We start from the raw sequence: 22,291 nt of genomic DNA, 5'->3' as shown, positions 1-22,291 counted from the left end.
TGCTGTGTTAAACATCTCTCTGGACAGCATTAAAATGCTAGAAACTTACATTTATAAAACCACAGCAATGAAGAGAACAAGAAAAACCACCAGTAAACAGGAGGTCTTGATAAAAATTTGAAATATGGAGGACAACTATTGTATCAGCAGAAGCAGGGGCCATTTATACTGCTTACATTAAGGACAAGAAGGAACCAGTTTGGCTGCAGGCTCAGAAATGCATAATACTGTAAACATGAGACAGGAAAGGGAAAGCAGTGAACTTAATGTTCAGTTGTATTCAGGACATTCCCCTCATTCCAAACACACTTGTCCTCCTCCTCTAACCCATGTGCACTGTCAACCAGAGACCCACCCTCCAGCAAAAGATGAGAAATTTCTTCTCTGTAGAAATCAAATGGCTCTTAGGGACAGACCTGCATTCTACTTTTGTGAGTCCAACAGGAAAACAGTTATCTTCTAGCTCCAATACATTTATAACAGCTTCAAAATTCATGAAATAAAAACAAAATTGAAATAGCTGTAGGCAAATTATCAATCTCAACACAAATTGATAGCACAAATGGACAGAAAATCAGTTAAGATATATAAGATTATCAACTAACTTGACTAACATTTATAGAATACTCCAACAGCATAATACACATTCTTTCCAACTGCACGTTATGGGCAAAAAAAAAGTTGCAAACAATTTAAAAGAATGGAAATCATACAAGATACACTCTGACCAGAATAGAATTTAATTAGATATTGCTAACAAAGATATCTGTAGTGTCACCAAACATTTGGAAGTTAATGACTCCTAAATAAGCCATGGGATAAAGAGAAAATAACAATGAAAATCTGAAAATAGTTTGAATGAGTATAACAATGTGTGGGATGTGGCTAAAGTAGCATGAAATTTTATTAATTATGCCAATAAATCCAACAACTTAATTGAAATAGAAAAAGTTGTTGAAAGGTACAAACTACCAAAGCTCATTCAAGAAGAAAGAGAAAACTGAATAGCCCTATTAAACTAACAATTTGTAGCTGACAACCTTCGCACGCAAAGTACAGGCCAGATGGTACAAGTGAATTCTACCAAACATTTATGGAAGACATAGTAACAATTCTATATGAACTCTTCTAGGAATAAACCCATTCCAACTTATTTTAGGAGCCAACATTGCCTACATACTAAAGCCAAAGAGACTGCAAGACCACAGTCTTGCATCCCCTAGAAACCTGAACTGACTGAATTCTCCTTCAGCACAAAGTGCTGCTTCCCTGAGGAGCAACTGCAGGCAGCTGGTTGCACCCATTTCCCATAGTCACTGAAAGATTATTTACTGTGATACCTACAGGAAGATCAGGAAAGGAACTTTTTTTTAAGATTCTTACTGTCTCATGAGGAATTAGCATGATGATTTCTTTAAGGGCCAACACAAATCAGGTAACAACATTTGCATTTTTGCTGACTGAGAAAACGCAGACAAACTGGGTCAACAATAGCACAGAATAGTGACAGCATAGAACCTGCGTATTTCCGCATATTACTTCATCCTGGTACTGATGTGTTCCTGTATATTACCCTTGAAGTTGGTTTTCATCTATTTCTGTATTTCCATTCTAACTCAATAACCCTAAAAAGTCTCATATAAAACACTAAACGAAGGAGGGAAAGAATAACTCACTTGAGATCTGTTATTTTCTGTGGGATCAAGGACACATGTAGAGAACTACAAGAGTGGGGCTGGAGGAGAAAGACCACAAGAGACCTGATCTACCTTGCATTTCCTGGTTCTCTTAACTGTACGCTCCATACACTAGCTAGATGAAATGTCCTCCTGTAGAACATCTTTTGGTCCTTACCTACTTGGCAGTAGTTTCTCAGTCTTTTGATAGAAAGTAGGTTTGACTTAACTGTGTCTGAAAATCTGACTATTGCCTAGGCTGCTGAGAATGGGATGACCTGGACATTCATTCTCTGGGGCTGAGTTTTCTTCTTTCCTGCTAGGCAGAAACAAGTAATCCAGGAAGCTCTTTCCTTCACTCACTTCCTGTGTCTGTGAAGTGAGGATGAAGGCAGCACACACAGCTCTCAATGCCCCATGTGATAAGGGGCATGTTGTGAGGCCTTCTCAGGAACTGGAAAGAGTGGAGAATCTGAAATAAGTCAAAAGCTTTTAGGAATGTCTGAGATAACATTTTCTTAGTGGTAGGTGGTGTATCTTTCCCCCATACTATGCTCTCTCAAACCCTCAAAAGTGTAATGTCCTGGGCAAATTTGCCCCTTGCCTTAGCCCAGCTCATCTCTCCTCTCCAGTTCAAACAAGTTGTCACAGTCTGAAGGGTGCCTTGTAGAACACAAGGGTTACTTTGTGCCATCAGCAGATCTGCTCTTTCTTGGCCTTGTTTCTCATGGGTTCTGCAGTCCTAGTGGGAGGTCTCCACTCAGACGAGCCACTTTCCAGGTGAGATTCCACTTAACCTTACAAGATCGGCTTTGTTCCTGGGAAGCAGGAGCTGAACCTAGGGGACAAAATCATTTTAGTTGGAACCTACATGAGGATTCCAACTCCAGAGCCCCCAAATCTCAGGTAGGTCTTTCAATAAACTCAAATCAGGACTTCTGAAAACACACAGGCTGGACACATCAGGCCAGGCCCATAACTCATTATGAATTGTCATCCCAGAGCCCTTAAGGAACACCAAGAAACCCAGAAATACAAGTGCCCCGTGGTGAGAGTCCACGTTATACTGCAAGCGATGTCCTCTGGCTCAGTGCAGGGACAGATACAACGCCAGACTAGGCAGATGGTTTTGTGGGGAGGAAACTAAGGTGGATGTGCATCCTAGCGCCATCTCCCGCTGCCGGTGCGGTTATGAGGCACTAGCTGGCCTCTCTGAATCTGTTTCCTGACCTATTAGAGTGGAAGGGCGAGGACACCCTGCAGTCCTCACGGATTGCGCAATGACTTCTGAGTAGTGACCGCCAGCAATACAGCGGCTTTCCCTGGGACTCGAAGGAGCCGATAAGACCTCAAGGACGGGACCGAACCGTTCACTCTCCAAGGGATCCCGCCGGCAGTAAGGGAGGACCGAAGCAGACCCTCACGCAAGCTCGACCTGCCGTTCGCACCGGCCACGCCCCAAGAGCGCTTCAGTCCCGCCGCACCTGACATGCTGCGCGCCACGTGGCGCATGCGCCAGAGCGTCTGTCCGACTTGAAGGGCACTTCTACATCTGGCCTACAGGCGGTATCCTGGCCGCAAGCTGGCAGTGAGACCTAAACCGTCGGTCAGAGAAGGGAAGGGGATGTGAGGTGCCTGTTGCGCTAGCTGAAATCCTGACGCAGGTGGAAGAGATGATGGAAGAGACCTAGAGTGCAAAGCTTGAAAACCTGTTGACAATAGGGCTTCTCCCAGGAGGGACAGCAGTTCGGTGTGGTGGTGTTGGCAGTTGTAGTAATCATGATAAAATATGATGCCAGCTTCTCAGAATTACTCGTGAGAAATGGAATATTGCCTGCCATATCAGTAAACAAAGGATGTCATAGTCATCAGTGGTTATGGCCACCCCTGAGAATGAATTGGTGAGCCCTAAGGGAACTCAGGAAGGAAACAAGGAATACCTGCCTTCTGGCAGCCTCCAGATTGCAACCACACCCCATGGTGCATGCGCCCTGAGAAAGCTCAGGATACTGGCCGATAGCTGAGGTGCCTATCAAAGGATTGGTTCGAGCCCAGACTCGTGTATCTTCCCATGCGTAGAAAAGCGCAAAATTCCTTGAGATGTTTGGTTTTCCTTTAATTTACAATAATTTTGTGTCATTCGGACTATCGACCCTTTGTTGCAAAACCCCTGTATATCCTAGCTAACCCCTCGCTTCCTTGGAACAATTTTCCCAAGGTTACTTGAGAGGCTGCCTCCCAGGCCTGAAGTCCTAAGAATGTCTATTGTATAAAACAACTCAGCTTTTAGGTTGTGCATTCTTTTTCGGTTGACATTGACAATACACAAAATTGTTAGATGAGGGAAAATGCACACCAACTGAAAAAAAGTATCTCTCTTAGATAACGTGCACAACCATTTGACGTTTTACTCAAATGGGATTTTCAAGCCATAAGAATTTCAGTAAGCAATATAAACATTTTCTTGGTCAATGTATTTCCCAATATATATAAAATTGTCCACATATTTCGACAATTTCAAACAGAAAATTTGGAAGATTCAGTGAGAAGGCATACTTCATCTGGAATCAACAGATGTTAGTATCTTTCCGTGGCTTTATCTAGATGTGTCTTTACTTGTGGTGAAACTTGAGCTCTAAATGGGTCATCTGGTATCTTCTAAGGACATACTTTTACATAATCACAATACCATTATCACACCTATAAAATTTAACCATAAAAAGCATCTAATACAAAGCCCATATTCAAAGTGCTCATCCTAAGAGTGTCTGTTACAGAGATTGTGTTAGGTTTTTTAAACCAAGATTCAACAAACCCATGTATTTAATACACAGTAGTGGAGTGAGGAATGTGTAAGTGTGGACAGGACAAGATTCACTCATCAAGTACTGATTTTCCCATTGGAAAAAAGTGCAAAGAGGGTATTCCTTTGTTGTCTTTTTGTTTTTGGCTATGCCAGGCAGAATGCAGGATCCTAGTTCCAGGTCGAGATCAAACCCATGCCCTGTGCAGTGGAACTGTAGAGTCTTAACCACTGGACTGCCAGGAGGGTCCCAGAGAGAGAATTCTTAAAAATCATAAATCTACAAATAGGATAGAGAAATTTTAATCTCTATGGAACTTTAATCTGCTCCATAGGTTCTAAGTATCCCAAGCTATTATCTATCAATCCAACTAAACAGTGCATCAGAATCAAATTTTATTACAAACATGATTCTGTTCCAGAGTTACCAGTTTTTAGAAATGTTTTACAGCACAAGAATTAACACCATTCCTAAATGAGTATTTGGGTTAGTTGATTTTTTAAAGAAGTTTTTTGAATTATAACAACACTGAATATTAAAATAGCAGTACAAGCCAGATCATTTACAAAACTTTCAAAGCACATACACAACATATATATGAGACTGACACGATAAAGTTAAAATTTTTTGTGTTAAAGGTGACTGCATATAGTAATATCAAACACTGCCCTCACTTTGCTGTTCAAGTGTTTTGAAATTCTATGACTCCCAGCCATTTTTAAAAATTTTAAGATTGCACTATTTTAAACATCGTGTATAACATACAACTTTCAAATATTTATTCATATTATTTTAAATTTGCATAATTTATATTCTGATAAAATACGACAGCACTGTACTCAACAGGCAATCCTTTGCTCAGAGGTGGATGAATTTCATCTGACAGTTTGGTATCTAACCATCTCATCCTCTACCACCCCTTTCTCCCTTTTGCTTTCAATTTTTTCCAGCATCAGGGTCTTTTCCAATGAGTCAGGTCTTCACATCAGGGGGCCAAAGTATTGGAGCTTCAGCTTCAGCATCAGTCCTTCCAATGAATATTCAGGGTTATTTCCTTTAGGATTGACTGATTTGATCTCCTTGCATCCCAAGGGACTCTCAAGAGTCTTCTCCAGCACCGCTGTTTGAAAGCACCAATTCTTCAGCGCTCAGCCTCCGTTATGGTCCAGCTCTCACTTCTGTGCATAGCCTTGACTATACAGACTTTCGTCAGCAAAGTAATGTCTCTGCTTTTTAATACTGTCTAGGTTTGTCATAGCTTTCCTTCCAAGAAGTGTCTTTTAATTTCATGGCTGTAGTCACCATCCACAGCGATTTTGGAACCCAAGAAAATAACACGTCACTGCTTCCAATTTTTCCCCTTCTATTTGCCATAAAGTGATGGAAACGGATGCAATGATCTTAGTTTTTTGAATGTTGAGTTTCAAGCCAGCTTTTTCACTCTCCTCTTTTACCTTCAAGAGGGTCTTTAGTTCTTTACTTTCTGCCATTAGGGTCATTTTTAAATGTTTAGGCTATTTAAAATTTTTGTTTACAGTCAATTTTAAGTATGTAGTTTCTTAGCCAGTAAATTTTTTTTAAAGTATTTTTAATGTGCTAGAAGATGGTTTCATGTTTTATGTATTTTCCATCAAATATACTCAATGATTTAATTACCAAAAATACTTTATTTGTGAACAGTGTGAGAGAATGATGATACTAACTTTGTACAGTTTTACTATTTGGAAAATTTAACAAATTCAGAATAATAAATATGTTCATTTCTTATTCTTCCCAAAAGTCCAATTTAAAAGAGTATTACTGCTTTAGAATTTCAAAACATTATCTGCGCTTATAACATTTTCAAATTTGTCTTTAAGAGCTTGGTGCTTTGAAAAGGAAGAGGAACAGTGGCTGTGAGGAGAGAAAGAGAAGAGAGTATTCTTTTTTGTTGGAGTAGTCTTACAGTAAAAAGACTGGTAAAATTAAGAGAAATAACGGGAATTAATTACTTACCTATATAAGAAGTTCCTGCTGCTTTAGCACAATCTGGTGGTGATTAATTTTAGGTACAGTGAATGTCAGAAATATCAATAAAATTTGCTAGTTACTTTAACTCCATTTTAATTCAGAAATGTAAATATACACATTCATGGCCAACTACTTAAAAAAGCATATACCTTATAAAAAACAAATGGCATTTCCAAAAAAGGAGTTAGCCAAAAGCAATAGCAAAATTACATGATTACAGTAGGCTGAATCTGCACATATCCCTTAAACATCAGAAAATAATTACATACACACCCTTGTCAAATTATTTTATAAAATCTAATATTGGTACTCTAGTGAACATAAGCCCTCTCTGCGACTGGCTGCTCAGACAGCATAAACACTTTTTTCACTTCTTAAGCATCTTTTCCCTGGTCACAATTCTTTAGCTTTTAGAATTTCTTGTTCAGTCAATTTAAGAATGGCGACCAGTTACACACCTAGCCACTGGTTACTGATATAAGCTCTCATTCTTCATAACAAGAGTATTTGTATATACTGTTAAACTGGATGGCATTTAATATATGGCATGCCATGTACTGAAGTTTATTAAGAAAGGTGTGAAATCAGATTATCCTAATATTTAAAGTATTAACAATGACAGTCTTTTAGAAACAAAATGGTTTTGCTATAGCTCCTTTCACTGTTTCATACCTTTCCTCCCTATGTAAGAAATATATACATGAGAACTTAGTAGACACTGAACTTCCCAGTATATTCAGGAAGATATTTGAATGTGTTCAGTGTAAAACAGTATAGGCAGCTAAATGCCTAGAGCTCAGAAGGTAGGTACAAAGATGTGTTTTATACATTTGTGCTACAGGAGTTTATAATTCATTTCTCTTCCTCACCCATTCTATATTTATTATAAATGCTGACTCCCATGTGCTCCCTGGGCTCATCTGAAGCACAGAACACAGTAAATTATTTGAGTGATTATTTTCTCCATTCTCCTAAGGATGGTACAAAATTGGTACCATTCTAGGTGCCATAGGGAATTAGGGCTTAATTCGCTCCTGGAAACCTAACTGAGAAAGCTTGTGACAGACACTAGCAAATGTCCTTTTCTTCCCTATCTCTTCCTCCCCAGAATACTCTAGCCTCAGACCAAGGGTTATTTACATAATGGCAGACTTTGTCCTGCATTACCATTCACAGAGGAAAGTTGTTTGAAAACACTCAACTTCATATATTTAAATCTTAGGCTAGTTCTCTTAAGCTGTATTTTTCTCTACAGTCCGGACTTTTGCCAAGTTCAGTACGTAACAAGTCATTTTTTAGTGATTCTTTTACTTATTTTCTATCAACAAACTACAAAATCTTCACTTATTTCTGGAGATCTAGAATACACACTTTTTTTTTTGCATATTTTGCAAAATACAAAGTAAATATATAAATTTTGAGTTATAAACTTATGTGAACTGACAATGACAGTTGAATATTTTGCTCAAAAAGGTGGTGTGGATTTTGAAAACCTTTGACTCTTGTTAAGAGGATAATCAAATGCTATAAGATGGTAAGGTTTAAATGCTAACTGGAAAACTGTTACGATGTATTTTACTGAGCCATAGCAAGTAACTTAAGAGCATTTCATTCCACACTACACGGGTCAGTCTTTGCAGGCTACACATCTCTGTAGCAACTAGTCAACTGCACTGTTGTACAAAAGCAGCCATAAACAATGAGTGTGGCTGTGTTCCAATAAAACTTTTTTTTATGGACACTGAATTTCATATTAATTTTCATGTGTCTTGAAGTATGCTTTTTTTTTCAACTATTTAAAACTGTGAACAATTCTTAGTTGACAAGGCCATGAAAAGCAAGCAGTGGGCTAGATGGGGGCATCAGGCTAGAACTGGCTATCCATTATTATACAGGCTTTTATATGTTATGCAAATGTTTAAAAATTATAGGTTCCAATTTGAGAGACTTGGGAGACATGATTTTTTTAGATCTCTCATTTTAAAACTTACGCCAAACAAGTTCTCTACTTTCTGGATAAATATATTTACATAAGAGAAAAAATAATTCAGTATACAAACTCCTACTTTAAAAAAACAAACAAAAATCCCAGAAAGCTATAAAATGGATGTTTCATCTTAAAACATAATAAGGAAACACATAATTTTTTATTCTATGCAATATAAAACATGCATAGATTTGGTACATAATTTTTAATTTAGGACAAAGATGAGGAAAAGGTTTATAAATCTATCCCTTTTATAAAAGTTGCAACTGACACCAGAAATTCCTCACATGTACAACCATCAACTCTGATTACAATATGAATTATACCAAGGATTTGGAATTTACCAGCCTGAGTTCTGGATGCTCTTTTAAAAATGCAGTTATATCATAGAACACTATGGCTTCTACAAACTTTTGAGATACTTATGAATAGGAAACTCCTGCTTCCATAATATAAGGAAACAAGAATATTCTTTCCATAATCATCAAGTGTAAAAAAACTTCACAGTCTGATTTACCTTTATCAAAGGTAAAATGATTCACTGCTACTTTTCATGGATTATTTTGATGCTCAGTAGTTCCACAAAATAAATTCCACATGAACTCTTATCTGTTTGGGTTTTCAAAAGCAAGACACTGATAGAAAATGTATTGAATAAGCTGCCAGAAGTCCATGGGCTACAGAAAAGGAATTAAATATAAATGTTCACCAACTTTATCCATTCTAATTTTACAACAGCTTCAGGTATTGAGACCTAGTTGGTTTCTTGTGTCTATCCATTATGAACATAACTCAATCTTCTATTTTAATACTTCTCAGGATCATTTTTTGCTGGGTATTTAATTGAGCGACGTATAAGATCTTCTCGTCCAACTTCCATCATTTGTTCCTCCCAAGATTTCATTTCGTTATAATAACGAATTTTATCATCTTTAGCAAGTTGAATATATACCTGAGAAAGAGTGTAATTGTTAAAATGATTTCTTTAGAGGAATCTTTGCAGTTAATTTCTGCAATGCTCTCCAAAAATATTCTAGAAATTATCTTACTATTCTATATGTTAAAGGGGGGTTGGGAAAGAAATATTCTTGTGAGATAAAAATTAGATGAGAAACAGATAAGAGATAAAGATTTTTAAGTATTAATGAAGTTGCTACAATTTCAGGGTTTGGAGTGTGGAAAAGCAACAGGGGCAGGGTGTGATCACCACTGGATGTGATGATAGTAAGTTACAAGTGACACTGTTTTAAATACCAGTTTTTCATCAAAACTGGAATCAAAAACTACCAAAAGAAAAAAGCCAAACTGGTTCCAAGAATATGACAATAATTTAAAAACACTGTGTAATATAAGGTTGTTTTCACATGAATCAAGCCTTGCCCTAATATATTCTCACAGATATTCTAACTAGGCACTTGGGACTAAAACCACACTACTTACTTGCTTTTGAGAATTAGAGAGATTTTTCCAGTTTTCATTTATAGCTTTCAGCTTTACCTATAAAAACAATATACATTTAAGTACCAGATATAGGGACTTCAGTGAAAGAAAGATACTGTTTTATTATCCATTCCAACAACAAACACTCAGATATCAAGAATCACAGGTAAAGACTCCTCAAAAATCTGAGATATAACCGACATATAACAATACTTTCATGTGTACAACATAATGATTACTGGAAGTCTGTACCTTTTGACCACCTTTACCCATTTCACCCTCCTACCCCACCCACTAACTCGAGTAATTACCAATGTGTTATTTGTGTCTACGTGCTCTTTTTTTTTGAGTTAGCGTTTTAGCACAAGGGTTCCCTTTCTATTGCATCCTCAGTAATACTTTTTTTTAATAATAGCCATTCTAACAAATATGAGGTAGTATTTCATTGTAGTTTTGATTTACATTTCCCTGATAATGATGTTGAGCCCCCTTTCATATACTTGTTAGCCATCTCTATGTCTTCTTTGGGAAAATATCTATTCAGATCCTTTGACCATTTTTAAATCAGATTTTTTCTTCTGGGGAGGGAATGAGTCATATGAGTTCTCTAAATTATTTGCAAGTATTTTCTCCCATTTGGTAGGATTACTTTTCATTTTGTTGATGGTTCCTTTGTGCAGTTTTTTATCTTTTTGAATTCAAAGATATTAATATTCAAATATAAGCTATTCTGTCACAGACTAGCTTCAAATACTGTTTTATTTCCTCTGTGGCTTAATGCTTACTTAATTCTAACATTTGTGCCACCATGTTTTCAGATCAGTTCAGTCGCTCAGTCGTGTCCGACTCTTTGCGACCCCATGAATTGCAGCACGCCAGGCCTCTCTGTCCATCACCAACTCCCGGAGTCTACCCAAACCCATGTCCATCGAGTCGGTGATGCCATCCAACCATCTCATCCTCTGTCGTCCCCTTCTTCTCCTACCCCCAATCCTACCCAGCATTAGGGTCTTTTCCAATGAGTCAACTCTTCGCATGAGGTGGCCAAAGTACTGGAGTTTCAGCTTCAACATCAGCCCTTCCAATGAATACCCAGGATTGATCTCTTTTAGGATGGATTGATTGGATCTCCTTGCAGTCCAAGGGACTCTCAAGAGTCTTCTCCAACACCACAGTTCAAAAGCATCAATTCTGCGGCGCTCAGCTTTCTTCACCATCCAACTCTCACATCCATACATGACCACTGGAAAAACCATAGCCTTGACTAGACGGATTTTTGTTGGCAAAGTAATGTCTCTGCTTTTAAATATGCTATCTAGGTTGGCCATAACCTTCCTTCCAAGGAGTAAGCGTCTTTTAATTTCATGGCTGCAATCACCATCAGCAGTTAGTTGATGTCACAGGAACAATACAACAACAATTCTTCTTCTACATAGCTGAACTTAATTATGTGACCTGGAAAAAGTTCTATGACCTCCCTTAGGCTTGGGAGGTTTAATCTATAAAATTAAAGGGATGCAGGAATCCCACAGTTGGAGGAGAGGCAGAGAGACAGTGAATACACCTCACATAGCCTGTGGTGTTGCTACCAGAGAAAAAAGACTGAAGAGGAAAATGGGTGGGTGGAGAATAAGGAGCAGAGAAGAAATAGAGAGATAGGAGGAGAATGTGAGGAAAGAGGAATATGTAAAGTACCTATTAAAGGCAGGAGGATATCAACAGTGATCTTAAGAAGTAGAGTTAAAACTACTAACTTTACTATTCTGACCAGAACTTTCACTGAATTTTGTTTTCCTATCAACAAAAAGTGAGGTACCCAGATAGTATCCGAGCCTATGTTTTGAATATTTTAAACTTACCTTTATAAATACATTTAGTATATTCAGGGGTAGTTACTCATTAAATAACTGCTCTCTTAGCTTTGAAAAGAATTGCTTTCATGCTTTTAGTTCTTTCATAATGTATCTTTTTGCTTCTATTTAATCCATAAAGTTTCATATTCAGTGTGTTAAACAATAATTTATGAAGCTGCATGCATACATAATCTTTCACCTAAAAAACTAATTCATGGAAAAAACATTAAAGGGATGGGAAGGTACTTACTTCTGGTGCTATCTAAAGTCACATTACATGAGCACTCACACCATGTGAGGACACAGTGAGAGAAGGTGCCAGCTATGGACCAGAGAGGGCCCTTACCATGAGGGTGCCTTGATCGTGGGCTTTTACCCTTCAGAACTGTAAACAATTCATTTCTGTGATTTATTTTTTTTAATTAAACAACTAAAATTTCTAAAGGCATAAAAACCACATAGACAAAGACAATAGGAGCGGACACTACCAACACAGCATTTGGGGAGCAGAAAAGCAGAGCTAATCCCAAGCTCTAAGTGCAGAAAGTGTTAGTCGCTCAGTCATGTCCAACACTGCAATCCTATGGACCACAGCCTTCCAGACTCCTCTGTCCATGGAATTCTCCAGGCAAGAATACTGGGGTAGGCAGCCATTCTGTTCCCCAGGGGATTTTTCCTGACCCAGGGATTGAACCTGGCTCTCCTCTCCAGGCAGATTCTTTACCAGTTGAGCCACTGGGCTTCCCAGATGGTGCTAGTGGTAAAGAATCCACCTGTCAATCCAGGAGATTTAAGAGACACTGGTTTGATCTTTGGGTCAGGAAGATTCCCTGGAGGAGGGCATGGCAACCCACTCCAGTATTCTTGCCTAGAGAATCCCCTGGACAGAGGAGCCTGGAAGGCTACGGTCCATAGGGTCACAAAGAGTCGGATTCGACTGAAGCAAATTAGCATGCGTGCATGATAGTATTAAGTACTCAATACTGATCTAACCAAAATTATGGTAACTATATTGGGAGGTAGATTGATAGAAAAGTGAACAGTGGAATGAGACAGAGTTAAATGTTCATCTTACATAGTGAGAGATAATGCCTAAAATACAGGTAATGCTTAGAATTTTAGAAAAATCAGGAAGTAACAATATAAGAACATTATTTAGAGATATGGAGGTAAATATCACAAGAATCAACTAAAATAGAATGTATTTGCTTCTGGAATAAGGAATATCACAGCACAGTAAAACTTGTATCTTTCATAACAAGCCTTATTTTGATTCTTTAAAACTATGAGTATGCCTTTCCGCCTGCCAATGAAGGAGACGTGGGTTCAATCCCCGATCCAAGAAGGTCCCCTTTTTGTTTTTCAGAAGTAACCTAAAATTTCCTACAACACTAAATAAAATGGTACTGCTTTTCAAAAGAAAAATAAAATCCCAAGGGAAGTAATCAGTGAAATCATATATAGCCAGAAAAATACATTACATATACACATCATTTAATCATATGTCCAACAGGATTTGTGAAATGAACTACAGATCTAAATAACCCAAAGAATCAGAGTGGCAAAAACCTTCATCTCACGTTGACAAGAATTAGGAATCTGAGCAGACAACTTTTCTTACCATGGCATATTATAAGAGGAATAATACAACTGACAATTTAGAGCCTCTAAGAAGGAAATAAAGGAAAGACTAAGCCACGGCAAGAATGACAAGCTTTTTTTTTCTTTCTGCAGTCATAGATGCCATTCATATGTGTAATATAATACATTCCCATGGGTATAACCAAAAATTTTTAAAGGACATAACATGAAGCCACAGGTTACACTCAAATCCCAGTATGAAACATTATACCTCTACTCTCATTCTTTTCCAGTGATTGTAAAACCATTCAGAAGTGCTGGATAAGAAAAGTCTCCAGAACTTGAATGCTCCTATAAGAGTGAAAATTTTGTTTTTTAATTTAAAAAGTTGACTATGTATATACATAGATGAATATGTATATATACACATTCAAATTTTAAACATTTTATGTGGTAAGAAAAAGGATTTTTTTGGTCTTATTTATATATACTATTTGTTTATAGTAATTTACCACTTTTTTCACCACTTGACAGGTTGCACCCCTAAAGTTTCCTGTCTATATTATTTTAAAAATTAGAATAAACATTTTTAAAACTGTTTTACCTGTGATGTGCCATCTCTAGCTTCCTGAAAACGTTCAGCTATAAAAATGTTGTAAGCTGAGCGAGGTCTCTTCGGTTTTCCAAGCATTGTTAACTCCTGAGGAAAAAAAATGAAAGATGAGATAAAGTTTTAAACTCTATGATACTTAATTTTACCTAGAGAAACTTCATTCACTACCATGCATTACAGAATGTTCTTTAAAATGAACATTATGAGTATGCGATTGTTCCCTCTTGGGATCAGAATTTTTGATAGTACTGTTTTGAAAATTCTAATAGATTTTATGAGTTACTTTTCATACAGAAACATTTCCTTTATATATTATTTTCAAGGTCTCCATGAACTGAATAAATGAGCAGTATGTACAAAATCTTTTTAAACGTTAAAAAAAAAACTGTTTTATCCTTGTAAGGCATCACTTCTCCTTGGACAAAGCACTACATACCTCCACTTGCAAACTCAAGAACATTAGAGTATTTGCTGCATTATCTAATGAAGGATACTGCATCATCCTAACCTACTGAGTTTCTGAATTTAGATAGAAATTTATAAAATGATGGAGATTTTAATGGCAATTTAGTTTACAGTCAATAGCAAACCAAACTTTCATTCATAAGTAGGGCTCCTCTGATTTACATGTAGAGATCACTTTCTCGGCCCTGAACCTCTCAGGAAAGGAGGCATTTTACAACTTAACTCTGCATTTCCCCTTTTGTTTCCAGAGATACTGATAGGGATTTCTTCTAGGTGCTTCACTTGCAACTTCACTTCTCACCTAATCTGTAAGTAGTTGGAACTGGGAATCTAATGGGAAGAAAAATTCCAACAGGGAGAGCAAATAGAAGTCTCAGGGAAAAATCACTCAGACTTTCAAGTTTCTAGTTCTACATGTAAGGAGTTTGGAAGTCACCACTCCATCCTAATAAGTATAAAGCTTATCAGACTGAAAAATCAACAACGCTCTTGGATCCATAGAAGAGGGGACACAGGGCGGATTGCTGCTCCTAAGGTTGGAGAGACAGACACAGACAGGTGAACACAAGGAGTTGAGACTTACTGGAACAGATAGAGGAATGGAAACCAGTGGTGTGGAAGAAATCGAACCACAGTTAACTAACTGCTCGAAGCTCCATGTGGACAACTCTGAGAGTTACCCCTACTCATAGGAAAGCCTCATAATATTGTGAGGCTTTTCTCCAGGAACTTACCAAGATTCCCACAGTAAATATCAAGAAAAAAAAAATCCTCTTGCTTCCAGCAGGAAGAAAAGGAATCATTTCGAATTGCCAGAGTACTTTATTATTCTTTTTTTTTTTTTTACTTTATTATTCTTAACAAGGCCTGCCCTCAAGGGAAACCAGTTAATCAGAACCTAATCTGCTAGGACTTCCCTATTGGTTTACCGGTTAAGACTGTGCTCCCAATGGAGGGGGTTGGGGTTCAAGTTATGGTAGGGGAACTGGATCCCACGTGCTGCAACTAATGATCTGGTGCAGTCAAATAAAAAATAAACACATAAATAAACATTAAGAACCTAACCTGCTGTTATACTATCAGAACCTAACAGACTTCAATGAAAGGAAATACTAGACTAAACCTTACTTTAGCCATCCTGTACCACCTCAGCGCAAAGCCACAGGCTCATTAAAGGTTTTTTTGTGTTTTAATTGCTAACTCATATCCGACTCTTTTGCAATCCCATGGACTGTATGTAGCCCACCAGGCTCCTCTGTCTATGGGATTTCCCAGGCAAGAATACTAGAGTGGGTAAGCCATTTTCTTCCCCAGGGGATCTTCTGAACTGATCTTCTGCATTGGCAGGTGGATTCTTTACCACTGAGTCACCAAGAAAGCCCTTGTTAAAGGACCAAGACCTAATCATAAGACTGTAGAATGCTTCCCCTGCCCCATGCCTTACCACATCATGAAGGCCCATATACAGCAGTTCCTTTAACCCAGCACATCATATCTCTAACTATCAAGAAAAAATCTCAAGGCGTACTAAAAGACAAAAAGCCTAACGTAAACAAACAAAACAAGCATCAGAACTGGCAGGGATATGAAATTATCAGACCAGGATTTTAAAACAACTGTGATTAATACGCTAAGGATTCTAGACAGCTTGCAAGAAGAGGCATTGTAAGCAGAGAGGGAAATCATAAGAAAGAACCAAAAAGAAGTGCTAGAGAAAAGGGAATTTCCTGGCAGTCTAGTGGTTAGGATTCCAAGCTTTCACTGCAGGGGGCACGCATTCAATCCCTGGTCAAGGAACTAGGATCCCAAAAGCCACACGGCATGGCTTAAAAAAAAAAAAATCCTCGAAAATCCAAAAGTAAACAGAACAGACTGAAGAGGAAAAAAAAAGAACATCCAACCACTATGGGACAACTACAATATGTATAGCACACATGCAAGAGAAATGCTGGGCTGGATGAAGCACAAGCTGGAATCAAGATTGCCGGCAGAAATATCAATAACCTCAGATATGCAGATCACACCACTCTTACGGCAGAAAGTAAAGAACTAAAGAGCCTCCTGATGAAAGTGAAAGAGGAGAGTGAAAAAGTTGGCTTAAAGCTCAACATTCAGAAAACTAAGATCATGGCATCTGGTCCCATCACTTCATGGCAAATAGATGGGGAAATAGTGGAAACAGTGTCAGACTTTATTTTGGGGGGCTCCAAAATCACTGCAGGTGGTGACTGTAGCCATGAAATTAAAAGATGCTTGCTCCTTGGAAGAAAAGTTATGACTAACCTAGACAGCATATTAAAAAGCAGAGACATTACTTTGCCAACAAAGGTTCGTCTAGTCAAGGCTACAGTTTTTCCAGTGGTCATGTATGGATATGAGTTGGACTATAAAGAAAGCTGAGCGCCAAAGAATTGATGCTTTTAAACTGTGGTGTTAGAGAATACTCTTGAGAGTCTCTTGGACTGCAAGGAGATCCAACCAGTCCATCCTAAAGGAGATCAGTCTTGGGTGTTCATTGGAAGGACTGATGTTGAAGCTGAAACTCCAACTCTGGCCACCTGATGGAAAGAGCTGACTCACTGGAAAAGACCCTGATGCTGGGAGAGATTGAAGGCAGGAGGAGAAGGGGACGACAGAGGATGGCTGGATGGCATCACCGACTCAATGGACATGAGTTTGAGTAACCTCCGGGAGCTGGTAATGGACAGGGAGGCCTGGCATGCTGCAGTCCATGGGGTTGCAAAGAGTGGGACATGACTGAGCAACTGAACTGAACTGGAATAGAGGAGAACAGAGAAAGGAACAGAAATACCTGAATAGGAAATTCCTTATATCTGCTCAATCCTCATTTCTGGTCCTCCCCACTCAAAGTACTAGTTGGGTGCATTAAAGAGCAAGGGAGAGCTCAATCGAGAGAGTAAACCCTAGTTTTCCACCCTCCAAATACCATCCCTATCTTTTCTGGCTTCCTTTTACTAATTGGATTAGCCGTCTCAGATTACTATCATTGACTTGAAATTGGGTGAGTCCTCAACCCAACAGGTAGTAGGGCTTAAGACCGATCAGGAAGAGAGATCCCATCACTTCACATTAAAGGCTGGAATCTACTTTTCCAGAGAATTAAGTTTTTGCTCTGATGACCATTTTCTATGGTATATATACTGGATCAGCAAGTTCACCACCTCACACCTAATACTATGGAAAGATGTAGTCTGTCAAACAACAGAATTTATATGGACTAATACCTTAAACTGGAAGCCACTAATTTTGACCCATGTGGGATTTTTAATGAGGAAAAATCGAATTTCATCCTAAAGGCACTTTATTAGCTACAATAGGCACTTTTAAAACATTGATAAGTTAATGAATTCAGTCTATTCAGCAATATTCAGAATCAAATTCACCATCACCTATAGAACAATTCAAATCAGTAAGTTACTCTAGAAAAGACCCAGAAGCAAGACTTTTGCTATTTCTGATTTGCCTGTTTCATGACTCTCTTCCTACAGCTTTCACACCAGTCCTAATTATGCATCTTGAACGCAGACACATCCAAAAGGAGCAAAAACGGTTTACAATATACTCAAAGTCAAGTGGTCCTAGTGGCAGAAGGAAACTATCCTATTTTTCCTAACTGAAGTACATTCTCTACCATATCATCAAAATAAAGAAAAAAAAACCCCCATATTTATAGATATATAAATTTCAGGTTTTTGCCAAAGATAAAGAATTTTTCAACCATACTCACTCTCTTTTTTATTAACGCTTTCTTTTTTAAACGTTTCTGCATGATTTCTTTTTCCAAAGATACCATTTGACTTGGAGTTAGTTGTTCTCGAATTCTGTTTATCTCTTCCTTGTATACCTGCCAGTCTGCCCTGTAAGCATCTTCATATATCTATAAATATAAAACCCAAATAAGAAGTTAATAAACTATTGCTGGCTATTAAACATAGCACACCTGGCAAGGAAAGACAACTGCATAACTTCAGGTAACTGACTGAACCACCAAGTGGAAAATGTGCTCTGAAATCCCATTTATAAATCACATGTTCTTCAAATATGTTATCTAAGGTGAAGGTCTAGCAACTGGCCTCCAACTTCAAATTGCTACCAACCCTTCATCATCACTGCCATTTATCCATATTCTCATCATTTATGCGGAGAAGGCAATGGCACCCCACTCCAGTACTCTTGCCTGGAAAATCCCATGGATGGAGGAGCCTGGTAGGCTGTGGTCCATGGGGTCGCTAAGAGTCGGACACGACTGAGCATCTTCACTTTCACTTTTCACTCTCACGCGTTGGAGAAGGAAATGGCAACCCACCCCAGTTTGCTTGCCTGGAGAATCCCAGGGACGGGGGAGCCTGGTGGGCTTCTGTCTATGGGGTCACACAGAGTCGGACACGACTGAAGTGACTTAGCAGCAGCAGCAGCATCATTTATGTGGATGAGAAAGGACATTCCTTTGAGATAACAAATGTTGAAAAAAAAAAAAAAAGAAACTCTGGGACACCTGGTTCCTTAAAGGACATGGGAGTTGTCCTTAGCTGCAAAATAACTGGTCAGCAATGTTGAAAATTTATATGCTTACCTTTTTCTCTGAATCAGGAAGTTCCCTCCACAGCTTGGCGATTTTTTTAATTAGTTCTGAATTTTTTGCATCTATGAAATGAAATAAAAATTGATGTCACCATTTTACATCTCAGGATCAATTTCTAAAGACTTTCAGGAAAGCATAATCCATTAGCTCTAAAATTAAGTATTTTTACAGACGTTTTACCACACACAACTTAAAATGATTTAGTTTTTCTTTAACCAACTAAGTACAATAAATAATTTAATATTTTATCTAACATTGTTAGAGTCTATTATTTAATAATTAAATTAAGGAATAGTATCACTTACCACCAAAATGGTCCTCAGGAATTGATTACTAAGTTAAAGCAATTGGGGAATCAGTGTCTACAAGTTTTCTACTTCATGTTTCAATCAAAAACATTTTTTTCAAGTCTTTCAGGAATGATCAAGTTCATAAAACCTGACTAAACAACAAAATATAGTCTTGATTCATATAATATCACCCTGTATTTCAATTACAGAAATATTGTTTGCAAACAAGCTAAATTATTCTAAAACCAATTCATTATTCTCCATTTCCTTCCTCATCTTAACTGGAATGACAAGGTATAAATGATTTAACAAACCACTTGTTAGTTTCAACTCCTACATTTTAAAAGATGTGAGTTCTGAAGCATGTCTCTTAAACCAGTTCTTTATGTGATTATTACAGCTCATGTGATTTTCATAAGTGCCCTGTGACGTACTGCATATGAAAAAGCTTTAGAAATTATAAGAAAAGCTCAGCAATTACTAATGTGGTCATTATCTTTACACTATAGCCCCAATAAGGACCCAGTCTTTCTAGGGAGTCAACAAACCTAACTGGAAATCTTTCAGAAATTCAAGAACTGGCTTTCAGTCAAAAAGCTCTTAAAATTAACAATAACCTGCATTCAGCTTTAAAGTTTATGCAACACATCCACATAAATTATTTCACTGCAACTTTATTAATAATTCGCAGTGGCAGCAGCAGGAGCTAAGCAAGACGTAAAATGATTCTTCAATGGTCCTCTGGGCCAATGGCCACAAGGCCCCAAATTCAGCTTTTTCATCCTCTTTCCTGGGTATTTTCCATTCTACATGCTATTTTTAAAATACCTGTCACCAGTTCTCAGTTACATTTAAAGCATTTTTATTTGGTAAAAATTACCTTACTGCTGTACTTACACTGATTTCTTATGCATGCCTGCTAGGTCGCTTCAGTCGTGTCTGACTCTGCAAATCCATGGACTGTGGCCTGCCAGGCTCCTCTGTCCATAGTTTTCCAGGCAAGAATAAAGGATTGGGTCACCATTGCCTTTTCCAGGGGATCTTCCCCACCCAGGGATTGAACCCGCGACTCCTATGTCTCCTGCATTGGTAAAGGTGGCTTCTTTACCACTAGGGCCACATAGGAAGCCCATGTTATATCTATTTTACAGGCCATCAAACAGAATGGTTATGTTTCTGCATTCAGCAGATGCCTTGATACTGAAAATCAAGTCTGCAATTTAACTGCTTAGTGGCATCTTTACTACATCAGAGAAGAGTATATAACCCCAACTCCTTACCTGGGTTCTGAGCTTTAAATATGGGTAGCTGTTCTTTAGAAAATCGAACATATGAAGTCATAGGCTTCTTTGGATAACCACTCAAGCTGGAGGAAAACCATTTTTGAATATACGCAAAACTACATACAAATAAAAAGAAAATAACCAGTGTTAAACATTTAAGTACCCGTATTCATAATTATGTGAACACAGATGCCAAACAAGATATCAAGATGCTACATATCTGACACCTAACACCTTCAACAAGAACACTAATGATATTTAAAATCCTATCCTATCCAGGGGAAAAAGCTTGCAAAACTGAAGTCTCAAAGCTCTAACCTCCTAGCAAGGGCAGAGAGTGAAGGACAACATGTATCTCCAGCTCCTGGGCCCTGCCCTCAATGCCTAGATGAAGGCAGGAGACTCTTGGAGCCACTTCGCAGGGGACGTCGAGCCCGGTGCTCCAAGGTACGAGAGTGAGGAGGGACGGGAGGAGGGGAAAGGTGGCCGGAAGGAAGGCAAGGGGTACTGATGGAGTAAGGCCTGGTCTCAAAGCCACCATCCCCTTGGCAAGGTCGAGGTCTGAATCACAGGGCCAAGTCAGTCCTGACCATTTTAGGGGGGACAGAAAGCGGAGAACAGCGTCTACATTCAAACCCCAAAGCGTCCTGAACCATTACGCCTCCTAAGGTGCAGGCGAGAGACTTACCTAAAGGGAGAGCGCAGTCGAATGCCACAGCCCGCGCAGAGATCCGCTCCTGACTTTCCCAGTGCATTCAGCACGCCCCACACGCCCCGGAGAAGCGCCATTGCATCCGCAGACAAAGCACTGACCAGGCCCCAATTCCCTACAGCGCCCTGCCACAAGAGAAACCCCGACAAAGCCGACTTAAACCCGCGAGAGAGCCTACCAAATCCACCATCAGGCCCGCCACTCGCGAGGCACTATGGGAAGTCGGCTAACTTCCGGTTTAGATAGGAGGCGGGGCAAGGTAGAAGGCACAGGCGCTGTGGCTTCCTTGGTGGGCGGGACTACGAAGAAATAAGAGGAGCTCGGAGGCGGAGAAGGGAAATTATAACCCGCGTAGCCTGCGGAGGGACCTGGCCTCGAGGGGGCGAAGCTGAGCCGCCTCTGTCCCAACCCCCACCCCCCACCCCCCCCACCCCCCACCCCCGCAGCCTGCTCCGCCGCCCGGCCAGGAGGCTGAGGGAGGCACGGCGGTGTCCTCACCCGGATGGGGCACTGGCTGGTCTGTGACGACTGGAATGGCTAGTACGTAACAGACAGTTTTACCACTAGGACGGTGGTAGCTGTGCCGCCCACGCAGCTCTGAGGTCACGTTGCTCGGTGCTATGCGCCCAAGCAGAGTCCCTCAGTTCAAGTGGGAGCTGGAGCGCATAGTCCAAAATTACCGTAGAGGAGGTGGGGTGGTCACGGTTTCTAACCTTAAAATGCAGATTCCCGGCCCTTGCCGCAGAGCCTTATTCAGTATGTTTGCGTGGGTCCCATGTCTCAGCTTTTTTTAACAAATTCTTCAAGGTTTAACAAGCTCTGATGCCAGTGGTTATGGAACCACATTTAAAGCAACACCGATCCAGACCATGGCCCCATCCACTGAGACTATTGCAGACCTAATCTTCAAGCTTGACACCCAACTCTGCTTACTTTGTGAGGAGGAGACTGGCTAGTTATTTGTCCAGAGGCTA

General features: G+C 39.2%; 1 protein-coding gene and 1 long non-coding RNA gene across 5 annotated transcripts; both read right to left on the bottom strand.

Annotated features, from left to right (window-relative positions):
• Positions 1 to 719: 719 nt before the first annotated feature.
• LOC145533276 (uncharacterized) lies at positions 720 to 4,393 on the bottom strand. The gene is made up of 4 exons (XR_014073969.1): positions 3,617 to 4,393; positions 3,161 to 3,510; positions 2,281 to 2,514; positions 720 to 2,148 (listed from the first exon to the last, which is right to left on the bottom strand). It is a non-coding gene; the product is annotated as an uncharacterized LOC145533276 (long non-coding RNA).
• Positions 4,394 to 4,858: 465 nt separating this feature from the next.
• Positions 4,859 to 21,852, bottom strand: TFAM (transcription factor A, mitochondrial). 4 transcript variants are annotated; one of them, XM_081560288.1, is made up of 9 exons: positions 21,816 to 21,852; positions 21,294 to 21,442; positions 20,603 to 20,721; positions 19,024 to 19,094; positions 18,178 to 18,327; positions 13,956 to 14,051; positions 9,918 to 9,974; positions 9,327 to 9,429; positions 4,859 to 5,723 (listed from the first exon to the last, which is right to left on the bottom strand). In XM_081560288.1, exons 2-9 carry the CDS (start codon positions 21,392 to 21,394, stop codon positions 5,653 to 5,655), a joined length of 768 nt encoding a protein of 255 aa, XP_081416414.1. In that variant the 5' UTR covers positions 21,395 to 21,442; positions 21,816 to 21,852; the 3' UTR covers positions 4,859 to 5,652. The 4 variants fall into 4 exon arrangements, 3 of the variants coding, with proteins under 3 accessions (XP_081416414.1, XP_081416425.1, XP_081416434.1); XR_014073936.1 differs by lacking the exon at positions 4,859 to 5,723 and having other exon boundaries at positions 6,567 to 9,429; positions 18,174 to 18,327; XM_081560299.1 differs by lacking the exon at positions 13,956 to 14,051 and having other exon boundaries at positions 21,294 to 21,840.
• Positions 21,853 to 22,291: the final 439 nt, after the last annotated feature.

Source organism: Giraffa tippelskirchi, chromosome 2, assembly GCF_054371585.1.
Source record: "Giraffa tippelskirchi isolate mGirTip1 chromosome 2, T2T-mGirTip1v1.2.pri, whole genome shotgun sequence".
In the NCBI taxonomy this organism is placed as follows: Eukaryota; Metazoa; Chordata; class Mammalia; order Artiodactyla; family Giraffidae; genus Giraffa; species Giraffa tippelskirchi.
This window is presented reverse-complemented; position numbering and strand designations above follow the sequence as displayed.